Source organism: Schistocerca serialis, chromosome 3 (assembly GCF_023864345.2).
Source record: "Schistocerca serialis cubense isolate TAMUIC-IGC-003099 chromosome 3, iqSchSeri2.2, whole genome shotgun sequence".
Lineage (NCBI taxonomy): Eukaryota > Metazoa > Arthropoda > Insecta > Orthoptera > Acrididae > Schistocerca > Schistocerca serialis.
In genome coordinates, this window is record NC_064640.1 from 200956189 (window position 1) to 200980829 (window position 24641).

Below are 24641 nucleotides of genomic sequence, written 5' to 3' on the forward strand. Positions count from 1 at the left end.
TGCATTACGAAAATGCACCTGCTCATTCATCATTGCTTGTGAGAGATATTTTGGCCAAAAACAACATGATGATCATGCCTCAGCCACCATATTCACTGGAATTGGCCCCCTGTGACTTTTTCCTGTTCCCAAAACTGAAGAGACCTATGAAAGGACGAAGATTTTCAATAATTGAGGAAATAAAAACTGCATCATTGGAAGTACTCAAGGCTGTACGGAAAAGTGCTTATGAGAAGTGCTTCGAGGATTGGAAGAAGCATTGGCACAAGTGTATTGTATCTGAGGTGGATTAATTTGAAGGGGACAACATGAATATTTGTGAATAAATAAATATTTTTTCATAAAAATATAAAGTCACCTTACTTTTTGAACACGCCTCATACTTCATGAAACAATGGAGACGTTTGGAGTTTCATACAGGTCATTGGAATACAGTTCAGTGACCCTGAATTACAGACAGCTCCTTCTACTCCCCTTTCTGGCCAAATTATGATGAATAAAAATTCATCCAAGGCAAGGACTTTAATTACCCACTGCAAAGGTGAATACTACAGAGTTTGCTTGTATTAGTAACATCAGCCACAAACGAAGGTACTTGTTGTTACAATCCAGATAAACTGTGGTTATCCCCATATTAATTACACAACTTGTGTTGTAGCTGACAGCCAGCATGAGGTAACAACACTCTCCAGTACCTGGAGAGAGAGAAAAATTTGGTTGCTGAGAAGAGAGTTATACACATTATGAGCGGTGTTCATCTGAGACACTCTTGCAGAAATATATCCCAGAAACTACGAGTTCTTGCAGTGACATCTCAGTATATCCTAACTCTTGTATTTTTCATCAAAAAGCTACTCCTTTTCAAAGCCAACAGTACATATCATGGCCACAATATGAGGTCGAAACAGGATTTATATAGTTACCAGAAAAACTTCGCCCTTGTGCAGTAAGGAGTAAATTACTCAGGCATGAAAATCTTCAGTGCTCTACCTATAGACATCAAAAATCTTGCTCTTAAAACACTTAAATTCAAAAGCAAATTAAAAGAATACCTGTTGAAAAATTCATTCAACTCAATCAGTGACTTTTGTCCGCCCCAGTAGCTGAATGGTCAGCGTGACGGATTGCCGTCCTCTGGGCCCGGGTTCGATTCCCGGCTGGGTCGGAGATTTTCTCCGCTCAGGGACTGGGTGTTGTGTTGTGTTCATCATCATTTCATCCCCATCCGGCGTGCAGGTCGCCCAATGTGGCGCCGAATGTAATAAGACCTGCGATATGGCGGCCGGACCTGCCCCGCGAGGGGCCTCCCGGCCAATGACGCCAAACGCTCATTTCCATTTCCAGTGACTTTTTAATCATGAATGACTGCACGTGTGTAGTTTATTGTATAATGTAAATGGGATATTTCATTAGTTCAAGAATAAATATAAATTATTGTTTGTCATGTATTAAGATATTTCCAATATGAATGTTTCATAGTGTATGACAATTAACAAAATACTCTGAGCTATTATGCCATGGTGGATGGATTTTCCATTAAAACCCAAAACTTCATCCTCATCTGCAAAGGACATTTTCAAGGGGAATCAAAACTTCTCTGAGTGTCCAATTCACACCCTGGCTCACTACTGAGTGCAGCAAAATTCCATTTACGTGTACTCCTCAGCAGTGGAGTGACATCGCATGCTTGGAGTACCTGGATGTATCAACTGGCTGTTGTCCACTGTCGCTACCACCCCATGGTGGAAGCGTCAAACACATCATCTTCAGCACCAGCATCCAGATGACATTCAATTTCATGCTCTCCTTCTTCCTACTGAAATTCCTAGGGCACTTATAAATTTCTGTGGCCTCTCTTTATAGCCTTTCATGGTACCCTCTTGTAGCTGCCAGTACTTGAGTCCTTTCAAAGTGAATGTGGTGGTCATCTGGGCGCAAAGAACATTCTACAACAGCTGATCAGTCAGTCTCTCCCCTCCTACATGTTGCCCCTGAGCTCTTCTAGTTGTTTGTTAACTGTTCTTTTTGTTGTATCCATATTGCGAGTTAATGAGCATTGCGTTTCATTTAAATATATGGCAAAAAGAGTCAGCCTACAGGAATTGTGAAATGAACCCTGTCATTGAGGACTGTGTGTCACAAAGGATGCAGATTCACCACGAGGTGGGGAAATTCACACGCACCTATTGTCTATTGAGGTCTATGTGCTGTAGTGTGTAAGTGAGACATATGAGAACCTATGTCATTGGTAAATCCAGTAGAAGCTGTCTGTGGCCGAGGCAGACCTAAGATTGGCAATAATGGGAAACATTTATGAAAACTATTTAATTCTGTAGCAGTGCATGGAGTGAAGTCACAGAAATTTTAATCTGCCATCCTCCATAAATTTTCATGGTGATCCCAATAAAACTTGAATATTGATCACATCTATAATAGTTTAGGATTTACTGTTAAAGTGAAATTAACAAGTTTTGTAAGAAAGACCTGAATGCTAAAATCTGAATGCTTTGGTTGACCTTAACGATCGGCATTCATATAGAAGCGCATCATTAAAATGACAAACACTGTAAATATCAACTCTGTAACTTTATTTGTTTAAAAGATAGAGTAAATTTTATTTACCAGTATTTTCAGTTAAGCGTCAGATCATCATTTCCTCCACACAAAACACATTGAACAATGACAGCATGTCACCTTATTGAATCATTAGGTGATAGAATATTTGTTGTAAAGTTTAGTTCATATTAGTTACTTTTGTTCTTTATTTATTTATCAGAAAGCACATTGGTGCAAGGCTACTGGCATGACATTCAAAGTTAAGAAGGGGATTGTATTGGTTTTATGTAAAAGAATTTAACAATGGATATTATTGTTACTTTATTTAGAATGTGAAAGTGGACAAGCTTTGATTATTTAAATATGTTAATATGTAAAATAATGTAGAATAAGCTGGAGCCAATCAGATGGATGGCTTCAGGAAATGGAACTGGCCTTGTCAGTTGAGCAAGGATATTCAGTGTGCGGGAAACACGGCTGGGGACAGGCAGAGGGAGTGCTGGTGCAACATGAAAGTGGACAGTTCGGCTGGAGACACGAAAGGGTGCAGTTCAGATTGAGATGCAAAAGTGGACAGTCGGTCTTTAGGCAGCTAGGAAGTGAAACAACTTAGAAGATTTTGCATTGTGTGGTATCGCGGGACTTAGTCTCTGAGAGGTGAGCAGCTGCGTGCCTTGTGTGAACTCTCGCATAGATAACTTGTATTTCGCGATGAGATTGTGAGTAATCGAACTGTGTCAAATGGATATATGCTAGAGTGTAACAGTAACTCTAAAAACGACCACTTTCACTATTAGTTTGCTTTCTGAATAAACATTACTCTAACTAAATTGCAACTGTGTGGCCTGCATCATTTATGGGTTGTTAATTTAGTTCCCGATATTATTATTACTGTTATTATATGTTATGTTAACTCTGTATTTTGCAAACTGGCCATCAGCCAGACAATTTAACCAAAGGGTCACAAGTGTCTAATTTAGGGTATGTAATGCGACACACGCGATTCAACCCCTCGATGAGTTTGAGCCAAGATATTTCAACGAAGAGGAACTGCATGTGAGCCTGAACATCTTTTGGATGTTAGCTCACAATATATACCTCCTCACAACTACACAGAAGGAGTCCTATAAACTCCTGCTTTCTCCAGCAGTTTGTGAGCATCCTTGGCCAATTTTAGATGATCCTGTATCTTCTTGGTGGGTTTGTAGATTACTGCTGTGTTCCATTCTACCAAGATTTTTCCTGTGTGGTCAGTAATGCACTTAACAAAAAGCAGGAAAACTTTCAATTTCACAACTGGCATTTGTGCACTGCTACGATTTTGGTGTGGTGGTCTTAATGCTATTTTTACTCCAGTGAATGAATAACCATTGTTAAGCAATGCATTAGTTAGGTGTTTTAATTCCATGTCAAGCAGCTCTGATTAACAAATGTTCCTTGCTCTATCCACCAATGTTTTTATGATGTCTCACTTTTGTTTTTGATGGTGGTTTGGGCCCTGGTGTAGATTGTGGGTGGGTCTTTGTTATACAGAGATTTGAATCACCACCCACAACAAAAGTGAAGCACTACAAAAACATTGCTGGATAGAGCAAGGAACATTTGTGAACCAGAGCTGCTGAATATGGAATTGAAACACCTCACTAATGCATGGCATAACAAAGGTAATTCTTCTGCTGAGGTAAAAAGTGCATTAAGACAGCCACACAAAAAACATAGCAATGCACAAGCACCCATAAAACTGGAAGTTTTCCTGTCTATTGTTAAGTGATACTCTGTCTCTTTGAGGTTCTGTCATCTTATCTAAGAGGCAGGTGGCAGAGTGTTTGTATCCAGGGAGTGACGTATTGTGAAATGGCACTTAAACACTGTGCACAGCAGTGGCCTCTGCTCTTTTTAATGTTTGTCAGTGACCTAAGTTGTGATGATCATACCCTGCTCTTTTAATGACTAAAGGTAGAAATTCAGCTGAGGCAGTAAAGGAACCTGATATTTCATTTGAAGTAGCCTAAAAGTGGTTCAAAGCAAACAAGATCAAATTAAATGAAGATAAAACTCACAAAATATTATGCAGCCTTGCTGACTATGGACCCACAGCAAATGTCGGCAGTGTCAAACACCTGAGAACCACAACTGACAATAAGCTGACGTGGACTGAACATAATGCACATGTGTGTCCTAAGCTCTGAAGAGTAATTTATCTCCTAAGGAAGATCAAATGTGATAACAGATCAGTACTTAATCTCAGTATATTATGCACTGTTCCACAGCCATACCACACATGGATTGCTGCTGTGGGGACACTCTACTGGAATCAAAAACATATTGCTCCTACAAAAGAAGGCTGTACGAATAATATCTTCCAGTAAGAAATCAAATGACTGTAGACCCATTTTCAAGCAGTTGGGAATAATGACAATATTTAGCCGCCGGCCGCGGTGGTCTCGCGGTTCTAGGCGCGCAGTCCGGAACCGTGCGACTGCTACGGTCGCAGGTTCGAATCCTGCCTCGGGCATGGATGTGTGTGATGTCCTTAGGTTAGTTAGGTTTAAGTAGTTCTAAGTTCTAGGGGGCTGATGACCACAGCTGTTAAGTCCCATAGTTCTCAGAGCCATTTGAACTAATATTTAGCCAGTATGTTTTCAACTCTCTCCTCTATATAAAAGAGAATCAAGGATCCTTCTCCAAGAAGATTCAAAGAAGCTACGATCACCCTTGAAAGTGTCTGTAGATGCGGATGAAATGTTAGGTTTTAATGGAAAATCCATCCTGTGTGTGTGTGTGGAAATAAAATTATTAATGTGAGAATGTACCATTATAGCATTCCACTGTGCATGTTTGATTTATGTTTGTTCAACTACAGTGAAGTTTAATACCATGGGTACTGAAGTTATACCCTGATTCATTGACTGTTTACTAAATAAACCTCCATAATTGAGAATTGGAGATTTTCATTTAAGAAATGAGTGACAATACAACATTCACAAATATATCGTATGTTCAACAATATGTAAGACATCTACCAAAGTGGACTGGTGCAGAAGTTCTAGAAAAATGAATAATGCATGGACAGTTTACTTGACCATTATGAAAGTGTTATGGATTTAGTGAGTCATCTTAAATAGGAAGCTTTGTAGTCAGTACACTTTCACTTCATTGTACGTTACAGAAGGGCAAAACATGACAGATTAGTATGCATACAGACACATTTACTTGACACAGAAGCAAGAACATTACTGCACACTGCTTCAAGAACATATACCAGGAAACGGTTTGCGAGTGCACATGTAGGAGCCCACAAATATTGATTCTATGTATTACAACTAGTTTACCACCTCAACTTTCTCAACACTGATCTTAATGAATATCTTAGAAACAGAGAGACATATAAGGCAGATGTATCTTACCTTGACGATATTGTTCAAAAACAGCCCACGGATACTGGTCCTGTTTAGTTATAAATGAGTCACGGAAGTAGATGAACATCCATGACACTCCAACTATGCTGTAGATTCCAATTAAAGCTTGTGATGCTAACAGTGCTACACCGACACCCTGAAGACATAAAAAATACAACTTTTAGTATATATGTAAGCTTACTAGGCACTGAAATCAGCATATGAGAATAAAAATTATCAAAAAATCAACTCACTAAGTGGCATCAGGAGAAAACATGAACAAAGCGTAAATAACTGTTCAAGCTTATGGAGCCAGTGGCTTCTGCTTCTGACATAAGTGTTGACAGGGAAGGAAGAGGGATGAAGGAAAAGGACTGGCAAGATTTAGGAAATGGGGAGAGTTGACCAGAACCCTGGGTCAGAAGAGACTTACTGGAGAGCATGAGAAGGAGAGACTGATTGTTGGAGAATGCACCAGATGTGATTTGAAAACCTGAGAACTTAAAGGTGAAAGATAGTGTAATAAGCAAGACAGAGATTGCTTACTAAACAGCATGCAAGAGTTAATAAGAGCAGAAAGCCAAGTGCATTGTACGTGGTAGAGTTGGAGGCAGGGAAAAATAGACATAAATCATGTATTTCCTATGTGTGTATGTTTGTAAAATCTTCTGATTGTCAGACACAATTTTTCCATCAGTACATTTTTATTATTTATATACTGATATGTTGCCATGTATTGTATTGTATTGTATTTTTATTGATCCAGGCAATCATAGTATTGTACAGCTGTACATATGATATTGGATAGGTCAAGAGAGCTATTTACAAGTAATTTTTACAAATTGATTTTTACATTATTTTGTAGCAAGGAAATTATCTATCTTAAACAAAACAGTTAATACAAATCATAGAATTGTAAGGTTGTACATACGATATTGGACAGGTCAGGGGAACATATTTACAAGTAATATTTAATCAATTGATTTTAAATTATTTTGCAATGAGGAAGTTAGCTTTCTTTAACAAAACAGTAAATACAAATGTTGTATGGTAAAATACAAACAGCCAATACAAATGTAATAGTAAAGTAGTCCAGTGTATTTCATAGACATGCACAGTATATAATAATCCAGTATATTTCATAGACATGCACAGTATATAATTTTCAGACCTAATTGAACATTTATCATATTGTTTACATTTTAACCCCTTTCAAAAAAATGATCAACTGCATAAAAACAATGGTCCAAGAGATATTTTTTTAACTTATGTGAGAAGGCTCTTGGGTTCTTTGTTGCTTTGATTTCATTGGGTAAATTATTATACATTTGTATCCCAACGTTTAAAACACGTTTTTGGTAGCAGGTAGTTCTGGACTGAATCATATGTAGGTCAGATTGTTGCCTTGTTGCATAGTTATGAATATCTCCATTGAATTTTAGTGTGCAGTCATTGTTTAACAGGTATGACTTGACAAATGAGATGATATTATAAATGTAAGCAGAGGGCAGTGTCATAATGCCATTTGTTTTGAAATGTTGTCTGCATGATTCGTTATGTCTTAGATTACATATTATGCGTATTGCCTGTTTTTGCATTTTAAAAATATATCTACCTCCAGGTGAGTTCCCCCAAAATATGATTCCATACTGTAATGTAGAATGGAAGTAAGCATAACATACATGTATGAGAACAGATTTTGTGACTGATTTTTTGTTGTTGTTGTGGTCTTCAGTCCTGAGACTGGTTTGATGCAGCTCTCCATGCTACTCTATCCTGTGCAAGCTTTTTCATCTCCCAGTACCTACTGCAACCTACATCCTTCTGAATACCTCCGGAATATTTTACCCAAGAGGACGCCATCATCATTGAATCATACAGTAAAGCTGCATGCCCTCGGGAAAAATTACGGCTGTAGTTTCCCCTTGCTTTCAGCCGTTCGTAGTACCAGCACAGCAAGGCCGTTTTGGTTATTGTTACAAGGCCAGATCTGTCAATCATCCAGACTGTTGCCCTTGCAACTACTGAAAAGGCTGCAAAATGTAACACACAGTTGAGAGCTTTTTTGAGATATAATTTGTGTGAGTCTCCCACTTAAGATTTCCTTCAATCCATATGCCAAGAAACTTGACAGAGTCCACACACATAAGCTCTTGGTTATTTAGAATCACATCAGGCATTTCTTGTTTTTGGGATGAGAGCCTGAAGTTGATGTATGTTGTTTTCTGTACGTTTATAATCAGTTTGTTCTCGTTGAACCATTTGCTGAGTGACGACATAAGCGGTTTAATTTTTTGGTTGTGGTCCTCTGTATCAGTACCCGTTATTAGTATACTTGTGTCATCGGCAAATAGTGTGGTATGTCCTGTAGCAAGCTTCGTGCTTATATCATCAATGTATAGCAGAAACAGTATGGGTCCCAGGATTGAGCCTTGTGGCACACCATATCTAATGGGCATTGTGTCAGAGGAGTGGACAGTAGATCGATGGGTGGTTGTATTCTTTTTTTCAAAATTAATTTCAACTTTTTGAAAGCTGTTTGACAGGTAACATTCTAACCATTTGTTTGCAATTCCTCTTATACCTTTATTTGCTAACTTCTTAAGGAGTATGGTATGGTCAAAGGCTTTGGATAAATCTAAAAAGATACCAGTAGTGATTTCCTTATTATCCAGTGCTTTTAAGATTTTGTTGAGATACTCACAAATAGCTGTGGTAGTTGTCTTTTGATTTCTAAAACCATGCTGGTGTTTTGTCAATAAGGATAGTTTATTAGTAAAGTCTTCCAATCTGGTGTAAAATAATTTTTCAAATATTTTTGAGAATGAGCTGAGTTGTGATATGGGCCTGTAATTGGCTACATCATTTTTAGAGCCCTTTTTGTGAAGTGGGGTAATTTTAGAAGTCTTTAGTAGGTCAGGGAAAACTCCATTTGTGAAGGATGCATTTATTATGTGGGTTAGGGGTTCTACAATGGATTCTCCACATTTCTTTACAATTAAATCAGGAATGTTGTCACTACCACTGGAGTACTTATTCTTTAGTCCTTTTATAGCTGTAAGTACTTCAGTATTGGAGACTTTGTGAAGAAACATTGATGCCTGTACTGGTATGGATTCTATTAGTGTTTGGTCTTGAGTATTTGGTCTATAGCAGTTATTCTTTATCAGGTTTTCTGCTATTTTGCTAAAATAGTCATTAAAACCATTTACTATTTTATGGGGATCTGATGTGACTTCATCATTTAAGTTTAGTTTTAATGTTTTGTTTATAACCTGCTGCTTACTGTCTGTTTCATTTTTTACAACTGTCCACAAGTCTTTCATTTTATTGTTAGATTCCTTTATAAATTTATCATTGTATAATTTTTTTGCTTGTTGCGAGTTTCTGGCACCTGATACTGTCATCCACCCAGTGACAGTGTGATACAATCCTCAACCAACATCATACAATTTAAGGAGGAGAGTCAAAAAGAGGCAATAAAAAAAGTCACAGGAAGCAAAACATGTCAGTGTCCACAGAATCAATGTGTTTTATCTTACTTTAGCCCACCCAATATCATCATACCAGTCCTGAGGACTACAGAACATAGTGATTAATTTGAATAGTGTATTAGTTTCTCAAGACAGTCATTTGGCAGTTTCTGTTGGCCGTGCAATGAGAATAGGGCACTTCTGTAATGGATGAAGGTAATTCTTCAGCTGTCAGTATAAGCATAAATCATAGTACTGACAGAATGGCATGGACTTTGGTAGAATTACTTTTAGTGAATGTGTCGATATTCTGATTTCATTGATAACCAGACTATCATATAAGGATGGATGGCTTTTCCAACTCACAACTCAATAATGTACACAAATGGCTCTGTTTTTACATAATTTCATGAAAATGCTTTGATATGCCTGGTTTGCCAGATCAAGAGGTGTTTAGCTACATTAACAAGGTTGCTTATCCTAATGACATTCACACTAAAAAGTGTGATGGTGGCATAGAAGCCATTCCATGTTGCTCATGGTGCTCTGAATCTCTATGCTTTGAATGTTTTTATTATTTATGTCACCCTGGGGAGTGAAGTGGTTTGCTTGAAGTAAAAAAATACATAAATAAATAAATTTAAGTACCAGTACTACAATTTATATGGTTTTCACATAAGGCCATATAAGATTTGTAATGATAAATTCTATTTTTATAAGATTTGAAATGCTTATTTCTTTTCTCAGCAACTGCATTGTTTTTCTCAAATGCACAAAAATATTGGTGTCATTGATGTCGCATACTCCAGTGACAAAAAAAGATTGGATTGGAACACAGAGACAAAAATTCCAAACTGTGCTCTTAGCCACTACACTACTGATTCCCTTGGCCTAGTGCAAGATGTGCTAACTGATGAAGCAGCATAAAAACTTTGACTGTCATTTTCTCAGAAACTATTGAGTGTTAGCACCTATGCCAACATAAGTGTCCCTTCATTTTCACCCTTCTTTCAGCAAGCAAAGTTCCAACTTCATAAGAGAGTGACCTGTGGTGTGTTTTCCTTGTAAGATATATTTTGGGTTCAAATAGTTCAAATGGCTCTGAGCACTTCGGGACTTAACATCTGAGGTCATCAGTCCCCTAGACTTAGAACTACTTAAACCTAACTAACCTAAGGACCTCACAAACATCCATGCCCAAGGCAGGACTCAAACCTGTGACCGTAGCAGCAGCGCGGATCCGGACTGAAGCGCCTAGAACCGCTCGGCCACAGGGCCGGCTATATTTTGGGGAAACTCCATGCCTGCACATGGAACATGGTGTTCATTCAGTACTTCCACAGAAGAAATATATCTCTGCCAATCACTACAGATCCTAAATGTCTGTCTTGAGAAACTAATATGCTGTTCAAGTTAATCATCACATCCTGCATTTCTCAGGACTGCTATGATGATATTAGGATGGTCAAAGTAAGATTAAACCACACTGATTCTGTGGAAACAGACATGTTTCATTTCCTGCAATTTGTGAACTTTTTCTTTAATAACACCTTTTGAGTCCCTTCCTGAAACTATATCACTGGTGAGCTTTTTGAGGGTTGCATTGCACTGGGACTGGGATGACTATAGTATCTGGTGGCAGAAACTCCCTATTGCAAGGTACTAAAGTGTTTAAAATGAGTTGAAGAGACTTTTAATTACACATATTTGGTGTTTGTTAGCTGTGTAGAGTCGATTTCAAAGCGAAAATATTTACAGAAGGAATGATTTTGGTTTCATCTCAAAATGTTTAATTTATTTCAACTTCATTTCATCTAAATTCGTTGACTTAGCAATTCTCAAATTTTTCAAGTTAATCCTCAGTGAGGTAAAGAGAGAGTTGCCTAGCTTGCATCCCTACATTCACAACAAAATACAAACATAACCAATAATTCAATAGAGATTAATGGTAAAACAAATTTTATAATTGACAACTTCATGTACATAATGTTATCGTCAGAAAATTTAACATTCATGGCAGAATACAAGCTCTTTGTGAAACCATACTGTCATAATTTGTCTGTAGCATGTTTTGATTACAAAAACAAACAGTGTAAGTGATAATTTGCGCATGTGCGATATTCTGTGTAATGAAGGAGGCACAATACTTCTAATTAGAAAAACAAAAATACTATCTTTAACATTAGCATGTAACTGGCACACCACCACACACCAGCTACTATGACTCATGAATTCTGGTATAAAGTTGTAGCAACATGGAAGGAAATACACAGATCAGCCATCAAAAACTCTGTTCGACTTAATTGCCAACTGGGTTAGAGCCATTGTGACACCTCTGTGTACTAAATTTTGCACCCTGTATACCTGAATCAGCCACAAACTGATTAATTTATTCATCCTACTATACTGCATTTGCACAATTGTTATTTGATTATTTGCTGATTGTGTAAGTTCTCATGGGTTGTGTCTAGTTTGATATTAATGGAGATATATGATTACTATCACAATGATTGCAGGTTTTCTGTAATATCATTGTATGAGGCTTGTGTATCAACTGCACGTACATTTCAAATCAGTGGTTTCAGTTCTGTAATACAATTACTGCAATATTATTCACTCATCACAAAAAACTGAAAATTTCTGTGAAACTGGAATTCAAACCAAGACCTCTCATTAAAAAAGAACAGTCTTTCTAACCATTTAGGACATCCAAACATACCTCTAAGACTAACTCAAACTTTCAATGTCACTAATGTTACACTTTCCAAACACTACAACCAGAGGTTCTCTCTTTGGGTGAACAATGTCTGGTTGAAGAATTCAGTAGCTATGGAGGGTCAACATTTGAACTAGTATTTAAGTGGTGCTTTAATGTGCTAATTGGTTATTGCAACTCCTAGTATTACGCACATGATCCAGGACCAGGCAAATAATTCAATTGCTATAGGACATAAATTAATAGATGCCTTCTTTATTCAATATATATCCTTTGTAGACTACTACCATCAACTTAAATACAGCATGTTATTTAAGCTATATAAGGAACTGAACATGTGAAATATTCCAAGCTAAATATTGTCTGGTTTTATTAAATTATAGTTTTTTGCAACTTGACAATAGTTATGTGTATTTTACCATTAGGTAGACTGATACATACTCTATTTTCCGCCTCCTCAATAAATTAGTTATTAAGCTGACCATATGTGTCTATACCTATGTCATCGAGTTTATATTAAACTTCTATATAGCTTATTCCCATAACACCTCCTATTGTGATCCATCTGTCCACCACAACTTTCTTCTACCTCGTAATTTTTGCAGCGCCTTTCTACTGTGCACAACATTGAACCTCTTTCCACTTATTATACTTCCCAGTCTTCTGCAGATTGCTGATATCATAAAAGTATCTACACTCAAAGCATATTAGTCTGCTGATTTAAGTCACTATTTCTGTATGTTACATTCTCCCTTTTTTTAATAATAATAAAAAAAAAAGAAATGAAGAACTGATATTCCAATAACTGGGGTTCCCCACAAACTTCAAAATGGTTACATCAAGTAAATTTCATATGTTTCTTTTTCTACTCTCTGGATGGTGCAATATAAATGAAACTTCATCATCATTATATTAGGACACCCTCACTATGTCAATTTCAAGACACAGTGTGGATATGATGTTAATGCTGTACTGATGATTTATGCTCACCTGGAAAATTGGAGAGATTCTCCACATGTCCATGATTCCGGCATTGAGATACTGCCCCAGGGACGCTTGGACAGTAAGCAGTGGTATGCCGAGGATGAGAGTCAGGAACATGAACTGCAGTATAAAATTTGCTGAAAGAAGAAAATACAGATATGATAATATAGTTGCCAAACAATGTGTACCTAAGGTTGCACACGCAACTGCAACAGTAGTCTTCATCAGTTAAGAGTATGGGGTTCATCTTCAAAATGTTGAGTGACTATGGAACATGGAAACAGAACTGTAGCCCCAGTCAGACAGACAAACAAAAAATTTCAATTCTTGGAGAAATCATCAGCAGTAAAAGAATTGACATCACAAATAATTCATAGACAGGTAAATAAATATAAACTCAAATGAACATAACAAAATAACAAATCATCTTTATCTTCATTTTCAACAATAACCACATATGTGTTAGGCAAACTTTACATTGATCCCACAATTTTTTTGACTTCTCATGCCTCCTACCTCTATCAGTGATTTGTATTCAAGGAATATGACAAGCTGCACTGTGGTTTACATTCTGTGTTAAACTGTAGGTCGCCTTGTAACTGGCTGAGTAACGCAGAGTTGAAACTGGAGGAGGGTAAGGGCATACAACCACCAATAGGATCACAGCTGGTACAGCACTACACCATCCTAAACAATCTGTGAGTCAGTGACTGCTTTACTTAGGTTTCTATGCAGATTCAGATACATGATATCAGGGAGTATGGTGTACTTTGAAAACTAAGAGGATTATCATCTACTATAACCTGTGGATGTTTCTGATAGTAATTGGGGTGAAACTTCCTTTCAACTGCGTCACAACAGACTTGAATATGGACATCTCTCTTTCTTGCACAATGGTCTTCAGTTACTCCCTATGAACGAACTTAAAACTTGAGGCAGCCAGGACTCAGAGGCAGAGTGATTTAATTGCTAATCTGGTATGAACATTGCCCACAGAATGCAAAGGTCTGGGTTCAGCTACTATGCAGCAAACAGTTTCTGGTACTTTAGAAGTTTTATAACAGAGAGCATTACACTGCAGAGGTTATGCAGATGGTGCAAATGTTGATATAATGGGCTCACATATGGAAGCAAGGGGATTCAGATTCCTGTTTGACCATACATATTTAATCTCTGTTGATCCATCATGGACAGGGAACATCAGCTGGTCAAGTAATTGTCAATATCAATTAAATTTGCCACCAGCCATGTAACTGAGATGTTATTTTATTTTATTTTAACGACCATTTTCTTCATCCCACTATGCCATCTTCAGGTGCCATATGTATCTCTGAAAATAAATAATAATGTCATGCAGTGCCTTATATATCTGGATGTCGTGAATTCACACTGTTTCACAAGTGCTCCATTCGAAGACTTGATAGCAACTCAAGTCTTCGAATGAAGCATTTGTGAAACAGTTGGAATTCATGACAGCCAGGAATATATGGCATTGAATGAAAATATTGTTTATTTTGAGAGATGCATATTCATGACAGCCAGGAATATATGGCATTGCATGAAAATATTGTTTATTTTGAGAGATGCATATGGGGCTTGAAAATGGCATTGTGGAATGCCAAAACTGGTAGTCAAAATAAAATAAAATAACATCTCAGTTACATGGCTGTTGGTGAATTTCATTGATATTGACAATATGTATTTGGGTTTCCCATGGTTTCTCTAAGTCACTTCAGGTAAATGCCTTGATGGTTCACCTGAGTAGGAGAAATTCCTTCTAAATGAGCTTCTGTTCTCTCTGTAATGGCCTCAATAGCAGCTGAAAGTTAAGCTCTAAACTTCCTTTCTTCTTACAGTTTCAGTGTGAGGCATTCATTCAGGTATCAAATGCTATGTTTGGGTAGTTGGAAGTGCAAAGCCTTACCTTTCCTTGAGGACATCATGGGCTTACACTCGTGAGCAACTGAATTGACGCATCTGCCTACTAGCGTTAAGCACTCTCTTTCCCACTGTGACAACCACAACACATAGGGACTTCACTGAACACCAAAAGTATGTCTGTATATATGAATTATGGTTTTAAGTTCATATCACAATGTTGTAATGGTACAGTTCCTACGTACTGAATCTTGCCCTTACTTATCTCTGCCAGACTGTAGTCCACAGGTAGACTAGGAATGTTCCATCATTCGAGTATAGGAGCAGTTTGACACCTGCCGATTTGGTGCATAGCTATCAGTTGGAGGGAGTCTGCAGAATGAGTTGCCAGCAAGCATCGTGTACACGATCATATACTGGAGTGCAGAAGGTAGGTGTGAACATAAAATAACTGTTGATTCACATTAGTTTTGTATTAAGTGAGATAACACAAATATTTTACCATGACTGTACTGAATCAGAAAGCAATGGCTAACTTGATTGGAGGTGTGGAATGGTGTGAATGCTAATTTACTGTGAATGAACTTCAGACATCATACGGACATTTTCTATGAACTTAAAGTATACTAAATACAATGTCTGGTACAAGCTGTTCTAATTTCAAGGAACCTTTCTCATCATTTTACTGACTTTGTTATGTGGAGCAATGAGAGCAGGATCTTGATATTGCACATCACTTAGGCACCTAATTAGGAATTTTATTACCGGTACCTTGGAAGTGACCCAAATTCCTTAAAGAGCATGATTCGATGCCAAACTATTATGAGAGCTAATTAAAGAAGCTACTATTCAAGAAGTAGCATTATTCTGTAACTGGTGTGAAGTTTTACAGGTGGTTTCCAAAGCTTTGGATGCAACCACTATCAGTGTCAGCTCATGAGTATACATTCTGGGTGTCCACAACTTTTTAGATTCAGATAAAATTGGGAGTGTGAAATTAATAGCATCTACTGTATCACATTATGCTTATCAACAAGTTTATACAACTAGAGCCGCTGCCAATAATAATAACAACAGTAATAATAACAACAGTAAAAATAATAATACGCATTCGGGAGGACGACAGTTCAATCCCTCGTCCAGCCGTCCTGATTTAGGTTTTCCGTGATTTCCCTAAATCTCCCCAGGAAAAGGCCGGGATGGTTCCTTTGAAAGGGCACGGTCGACTTCCTTCCCTGTCCTTCTCTAATCCGATGAGACCGATGACCTCGCAGTTTGGTCTCTTCCCCCAAACAACCCCAACCCAATAATAATACTAATAATAATATGATTAACTTTTCTGACAAAAGAAACAATTGTTTATGTAGAATTTTGTTGCTTTGTACATAATTAAGTACAGGTTAGCGTAATAACGAAATAATGTGTAAGCTTTCGCAACTCTCCATTTCGCATTTTTGTAGAGGTGGGAGTTTTCGTGCTTTCCCATTTTTTTGGAAAAATGTGGAAGATCCCTAACGGATGTATTAGTTCACGAATTTACTTCCGGGCAGAAAATCAGATATTCTAACGCTGCACACACACATACACACACACAGACACACACACACCCACACACACACACACACACACACACACACACACAACAACAACAACAACTTGTGCTAACAGTACACTTCCTTGTTAAACATTCGCTTGTAGTCACGCTTATTTGATTTCGTGATTCTCTCAAAGGATTCGTTCTCGGAGGCCCTAGTTCCTTTGCCGCTAACTTATTTACTTTTGTGTTCCCAGAATGATATTTTCTCTCTGCAGCGGAGTGTGCGCTGATACGAAATTTGCTGGCAGATTAAAGCTGAGTGCCGGACCGAGACTCGAACTCGCTACCTTTGCCTTTCGCGGACAAGTGCCCTTCGACTGAGTTACCCAAGCACGACTCACGACCCGTCCTCACAGTTATACTTTTCTGTTAGCATTTAAAACAGATCGAACATAGTTCATATTTACACTGCACACGAAAGCCGATTCCCGCACAGTAAACAATGGAAATGATTAAACCCAAGTAGTAATGTCTACCAACATGGTCACTTGACTAGAATACAAATGAGGCGCTGAGATCCATAAGGGCCTAAAGCACACTGGATCTCACATTTAAGTGAGTGTCAGAGAAACCAGTGATACAGCTTTTCGTGAATTTTCATATGCACAATGTCGGTCTACAGCACAAATAAACCTGACTCACAATAAGATCAACAGATTTCAGAAGCACGAATAAATGCGACAATCTCACTATCGAGGGTCCTGTGCCGGCCGCTGTGACCGAGCGATTTTAGGCGCTTCGGTCCGGAACCGCGTTGCTGCAACGGTCGCAGGTTCGAATCCTGTCTCGGGCATGGATGTGGGTGGTGTGCTTAGCTTAGTTAGGTTTAAGTAGTTCTAAGTCTAGGGGACCGATGACTGCAGATGTTAAGTCCCATAGTGCTTAGAGTCATTTTTTGAGGGTCATGTGCTTTAGACCCTTATGATTCTCACAAGAAGTCACAGCCCCTTCAGATTTAGTGGTAAGAGGGCCCAGAGGATAGCCCGTCAAAAACTGAACACAGATGAGACATGAAAACTGGAAAAAAGGTGTATCAAATTGTGAAAAAACCAAAACAGAAACAGTGAACGGTCCAAGTGCAGTAATTGAGCGAACATCAAGAGCCTTGGCGTCGTGGGTAAGTGGTCACGGTGCTGAACGGCGAAGCGGACGAACCGTGTTAAAAACTCAATCGTGCCCTTTAATTTTATCCACTACATTATGAACTGTCCGTCCGGTCATTGAAATGATTGTTATTTCTCTGTAGTCTTGGCAATTGTCATACTGTACATTGGTTATAGAATACGAGTCATGTGGTAAGAACACGTTACCGTCGCAAGTCACGTGACGAATAGTGGAAGCAGGAGAGATACCACAAGATATCTCACGGAAATGAAAAAAAAATGAAAACAAATAAACGGATGTGAACTATTTTACAGCAAAGGAATTCAAGAGTCAAAACTTCCAAAACGGAATGGAACTTCAAAAACGTTAAAAACATATGTTTTGACAGAGCACAGAGAAATTGTGATTGTGAAACTGTTGCGTTCGTTTGTTGCAGCTTATGTGACAAACTATTGATTTCATCATTTCCTTGGGAGTGATCGCATTCAAACTTATACGATCACCTAAATCGGGCATGGAGCCGTATCTTACTCATTCACTAGGCGTACAAATTACGTGCATCGGTAAGAGATTCCTATCATATCACACACGTACTGTCACTAATGCTGTGTATGACATATCAGACATGTTTTCCAGTGGAGGATTCGGTTGATTAGTCGTCTTGTCATCAAAGGTTTGCGGTTCCGATTCGAAAGCCATTTCCTCTCGGCTGCTGAAGTTGTGCAGAATGAACTGTGATTATAGGTCCATTACTTACACCTCGCTGTTGCAAACGGACGTTACACCACGACACAGACACAAATGGGAATATCTGTTGTAGCGGACGTCATATACATCCGCTCAAGTTCGTTGCTGATACTTAACATTTACTGTGTTATTACAGAGACGAGCAGCTGTCAGACTGAACACGATTTTTCTTTCTATTTTGTTCGTTACTGGTCGTTGTATTTGTGCGGGGCGGACGTCCCATGACGCTTGCTCCATCTCATCGTTGATCCACTATCTCAGTTTTTTATTACAGGGGGCAGCTAACCCTCTAACCAAGGGCTCCCGGCTCTTTCTATGGGGTCCGCGGCGACCCTTCACCAAATCGTGTAAAATAATGAGTAAAATTATTGACTAAAAAGGTGAAAATCAAATTCATCACTTTTTTTCGTGTGAAAAAAATGTGTACTTTTACTTCAGGTCGTATTCCCAAGCAGCCTTTGCAGTTCCTAAGTGAGAACGCATACACAGTATAGTGCCGCAGAATGCGGCTTCTCTGATGGACCGTTTCGCAACAATACGGGGGTCGTTTGTGCGCCGGCTCACGGCGGTAGATGCGGTGAAACCTTTTACGCATGCGCGGAGCGAGCTTTGTCGACCAATCACAGCAGTCGCTGGCACGTATGCGGCCCAAGGCATCATTTAAACTTGCTTTGTCAGTGCACTACCTATTTCATAAGTCGATTTTTGACATTCAAGTTGTTTTCATTCATCTCTAAACCAAAGTCTATTGATACTTCTGGGTGGGAGGGGTGGGGGGGGGGGGGGGGGAGGTAATTGGGAACAGACTTAGGGGTCCGCCATGGATTTTCGACTGAAGGAGGGGTCCACCAGATGAAAAGGTTGGGAAGCCTTGCTCTAACCGAACACGCTGAGCTACCTCGCCGGCGAACACTGAACCAGGACGCATTTACTCTCTCAGCCCGCTCTATATTGCACCTTTTGTCCTTGGGCCGTTCATTGTTTCTATTTTTATTCACAGTCCAGTACAGCTTCTTCCTGTTTTCATACCTGCCCTGTGTTCAGGTTTTGACGGTCTGTCCACTGGGCCCTCTTACCACAAAATCTGAGGGGGGTGCGATAGGGAGTTTCCCTTGTCAGCGCCTCAAATGGATTATGGCATGATAAAATTCATAACTTAATATACTATAATTCATTCAGAAACTCCCAAAATAGGTTTACTGCAAGTACGACTTTAACATGTACTGACGTCCGCTCTAATTTTACTACAGTATATAGTGAGCGAATTACCATACCCAGGAGTGTGCTATCATACAACAGGAATTATGCCGAGCGAATGTGGATACAAGTCTGACACAGTGTGCTAGCATCTAGTGGCACTGGCGTAAACATCTAGTTGAGTTGCAATGGCTTGTGCTTATCATGAACCGTGCACACTGTTGATCAAATCAGTGTGCATTTGGCCTCTAAGGCAATTACGTCACGCGATGCGCAAAAGCTCCTTAAAACGAGCATAACTGAAGGTGCGCTCACGACCGTGTTGCCAAGTTTCACGTACTGTGAAGGAGTAGTAGCACTGTAGATTTAAGAGCAGTATCTTTCAGAGTGCAGCATCTATGTTACGTTTAACAGCATTCAGAGAAAAATAAGCAATAAATCTGCGAGATGTCGAAAATTAGGGTGCTCCAAGTGCTCTTGTGCGTTTACACAGCAGCCGCCACTGACCACTATGGAGGTACAGTTACAATGAACACTCCTAGACAGCATAGATGTGTTTCAGTCTATGGATGCACCCTTCACAAGAAAAACGAACGTTACAGGTGGAATACTATGCATAAAAAATGGAACTAAAAAGTCAGTGGATGCAGAAAGGGAAGAAAAAGGAATGGAGAAAGATGAGAGATGAGGATGGACCGCACGGTGAGCACACTGGGTAGGCAGATGCAACATCACTGCACACAGCAGCCACTAGAAGCAGGAAGTGACAAATGTGGGTACGGCAGGTAATTAGAATCGCTGCGCTAGATGAGTAATTTGATTTTTTGTAGTAGGTGATAATAGTGCCATGGCCGCCCGGTTGTCTGTGCGGTCTAATGCACCGCTTTCCGGACAGGAAGGCGTGCCAGTCCCCTGCACGAATCCGTCTGGCGGATTACTGTCGAGGTCCGGTGAGCCGACCAGCCTGTGGATGGTTTTTAAGGCGATTTTCCATCTGCCTCGGCGAATGCGGGCTGGTTCCCCTCATTCCGCCTCAGTTACACTAAGTCGTCGATTGCTGCGCAAACACTTTCTCCACGTACGCGTACACCATAATTACTCTACTACGTAAACATTGGAGTTACACTCGTCTGGTGTGAGACGTTACCGGGAGGAGGGGTGTCCAGTGGGGGCCGAACCGCACAATCACCCTGTGTTCTGTGTGTGGCGGCGGTGGCGTGAGTGGACTGCTGTAGCCTGTTGTGGGGTTTTGTACCAGTGCGGGCTACGGTGGGGACGAAGCCTCTCCGTCGTTTCTAGGTCCCCAGTTCCACACAATACAATAGTGCCATAATTGTGTGTGATGAAAGTCAGTAGAGCACAGGCTATAGCTGCGTAATATTTTGAACAAGTATTTGTGAAGTCAGGAAAGTAAAATGGATCCATTAATACTGAAAATTGAAGTTGAAGAAGAAAACATGTCAGACAGGGAGGAGTATCAAAATGGGATTTTTTTATAATACAGAATTTCCGCTAGCATGCAATTTTGATTTAATGCATATGATGGCAGCAATCAAAGAACAATAGAAAACTAACGATGAAATAAAGTTACAGTTTAGGAAACAACGAATAGAAATCAGAGCATAACAAGAAAAACAGCATGAAACACTATTGAAGAGAGTAGACAGTGTAAATGCACAGATGCAGGCAAATAAACAGAAGCAAGAGGAGGTCTCATTATGGGCAGTATAGGTGGAACAGAAAGCTGACAGTTAGACAATTAGTACAAGATCTAAAACTGATGGTGGGTTGGTTTGTTTGATGGAGGAGATCACACAGCGAGGTCATCGGTCTCATCGGATTAGGGAATTACGGGGAAGGAAGTCGGCTGTGCCCTTTCAAAGGAATCATCCCCGAATTTGCCTGGAGCTATTTCGGGAAATCACGGAAAACCTAAATCAGGACGGCCGGAAGCGGCATTGAACCATCGTCCTCCCGAATGTGAGTCCCGTGCGCTAGCCACTGCGCCACCTCGCTCGGTACTGATGGTGGAAACACGGGTAGAACTAACAGTAAATAATAAATTATGTCTGGAAGGAGGTATGGTTGGCAGACATCTGGCAATAACTGCTAAAAATGGCCCTCAGGTGGAATTTATATACAGTTGCAAATTTAACAAGTTACACCCAAAAGGAAAATTGCACCTTGTGGCTTTTATTAGGTACTAACTGACAAACACAGCACTGCCCAGATATTATTTTTGCCACGATATACTGTATTTGAAGTGTAAAATCGAAAAAAATTCATTTCCATGTATTCGTGAAAGCACCTTTGAAATTCTGAAATGAACTTACAAAGAAATATGCTTAATGTACAGCTGTTGACAGAATTAGTGAACCCCCTCGCCTACTCGTTATGCTCAACTGCAAAACATTACTGTCTGCTCCGGAGTATAACAGGCTAAGAGATGCATTGCTACCAACATACTGCCAATCTCATATGTACCTAGCGTATCTTAAAGCTGAGAGGAAAACTGTAATCTATAAGCATCACAGCCAGTTGCAACAACTCGCTCGCTTCTTTCTGCATCATCAAGCGGACATCGCAAACAAAACAGATTTTCAAACTGCCTTGCATTTTCCTTTCCACGATGTTTTAAGCTATTCGCGACTAACACATTATTTTCTCTATACCGTTTATCATACACTGACGGCAAAAAAAAAAAAAAAAAAAAGAAAGGCAACACCAATAAGCAGTTGTACGACCTAAACGAAAGTTGGTAGGTGTGTTTCTACATCTACATCCTGAGCGCTTGACAACTGGCCCGATGCCCCACCCTGTGAAGATGCGCTTGTCACACGGTGGCTGGCGCAGATTTATAAAAGCTCTCTGGCTGTTTATACATGGTGAGTAAGACGTGCTCTCACGAGATCATCTAATACAAATTCTTTTTCGGTTAGGATCCATTAATTAACTCAGAGTTCAATGGAGGTGATCATTGCATTATTTAAATTCAACCATCAGGAGAATAAACGCTCTTTCGTGGCATGTGATCTGTGGCTTTTCTGTGCGCGAACTGTGAGTGTGATCTCGTCGTTCGTAACTTAGTAGAATAAATACTAGGATCGACATTCACTTTTGCATGAACCAATATTTACCAATTTTTCTATGTTTTTGATGGATGGAACTGAAAATTGCTGGCCATCTACGATAGAACCATACGTAAAGTCTCGATCATTATGAATGCTTACAAGCCAAGGGAGACACAGGTAGTCTGGGAGTTGTCAGAATTATCGGAACTCTTGCCAGCATGGCGAACTTAGTTTCTGGCCGTCCTCTACCACTACCACTGCGAAACCCGACAATTGACATGCTGAGCCCGTGAGGATATGGACATAACAACGGGCATAATAGTAATTTAGTGTGGCTAATGGCCTGGCTTACGTCTTTTCAATAGGCCAGTACTTCGGCGAATAGCGTGTTCCTAACCCACTAGGGAAAGTGGACTTACAGTTTAATGTGGAATCAGAACCACTTTTCGCTCCTGGCGGATCTTTAGGGCACTGACAGGTGAAGGCTAGGTTAAAGGCAGACTGAAAATTTTCCGCTGATCGACGGGGACACGGTCCTGCAACCTTTCGGTTGCTAGGCTCGCGCTTTGCAACTTTTTCATTTTTATTTTTTGTATATGACGAACTAAGAGTATGCACGAATTACACTGGATAAAATGAAATGTAGTTCTTAATAGTTGAAAAAAAAAGACATCTTTTCTGACGAAGAAGAGAGAGGACAGGAATAGAGAATAAAATAACTGCATTCGCAACAAAACTATTGATGTATTCTAATTAAATAATGGCAACTTTCTGTCGTTAATAACCTCGAAATAATACATGCTTCATCTTATAAATAAATAAAAATGAATTTCCTTTTTTTGGAAATTGGTGAAGATACTGCACCCACTCATTTGATGAGATTAAAATGAAGTTGTTTCCTGTCTAGAAAAAATATCTCATTTTTAGTATACAATACCAGAACGCAGATGCAAGAGAACAGGGAACTTAACGAGAGCAAAGCTTTTCAATTCGTTCGAGTAGCTACTTTTAGTGTTCCTCGTTTGCCTTCTTCTATTTTTCACACGCAAATATGTCATTTATGCAAAACAGCTGTAATAGTGCAAGATACTCTTTTGCGACTTTTTCTATCTCATTGTGTCGATTACCTAGGGGCTGGCGTGATAGTAAGCACTAGCGGGGATTACTCGATCACTACACACAGCATGTTGCCAAATGTTTCGCTTCTGTTCTCATCCTGCACAATTCGAAAACATTCCTCTTCAGAGTAGGACAAGTATAGCATCTCGGTTCTGAATAATATACAAGGCTGTACGTCCGATCATCCACAGAGCCTATGGGGTATCGTCTCAGTTGTGCGACTGGATTCGTGATTTCCTGTCAGGAAGGTCGCAGTTCGTAGTAATAGACGGCAAATCATCGAGTAAATCTGAAGTGATATCAGGTGTTCCCCAGGGAAGCGTCCTGGGACCTCTGCTGTTCCTGATCTATATAAATTACCTGGGTGACAATCTGAGCAGTTCTCTTAGGTTGTTCGCAGATGGTGCTGTAATTTATCGTCTATTAAGATCATTCGAAGACCAGTATCAGTTGCAAAGCGATTTAGAAAAGATTGCTGTATGGTGTGGCAGGTGGCAGTTGACGCTAAATAACGAAAAGTGTGAGGTGATCCACATGAGTTCCAAAAGAAATCCGCTGGAATTCACTTACTCGATAAATACTACAATTCTCAAGGCTGTCAATTCAACTAAGTACCTGGGTGTTAAAATTACGAACAACTTCAGTTGGAAAGACCACATAGATAATATTGTGGGGAAGGCGAGCCAAAGGTTGCGTTTCATTGGCAGGACACTTAGAAGATGCAGCAAGTCCACTAAAGAGACAGCTTACACTACACTCGTTCGTCCACTGTTAGAATATTGCTGCGCGATGTGGGATCCT

The 24641-nt window shown here is 39.5% G+C and overlaps 1 protein-coding gene across 1 annotated transcript in view; it reads right to left on the reverse strand.

Moving 5' to 3' along the window:
* The window catches only part of LOC126470745 (sodium-dependent transporter bedraggled), a 446015-nt gene that overhangs the window by 55271 nt on the left and 366103 nt on the right, over positions 1 to 24641 (reverse strand). The window contains exons 8-9 of the mRNA XM_050098751.1: positions 13134 to 13264; positions 5964 to 6111 (exon numbers count right to left, since the gene is read on the reverse strand). Of these exons, the coding sequence (XP_049954708.1) occupies positions 5964 to 6111; positions 13134 to 13264 (279 nt within the window). The remainder of the gene's footprint in view (positions 1 to 5963; positions 6112 to 13133; positions 13265 to 24641) is intronic.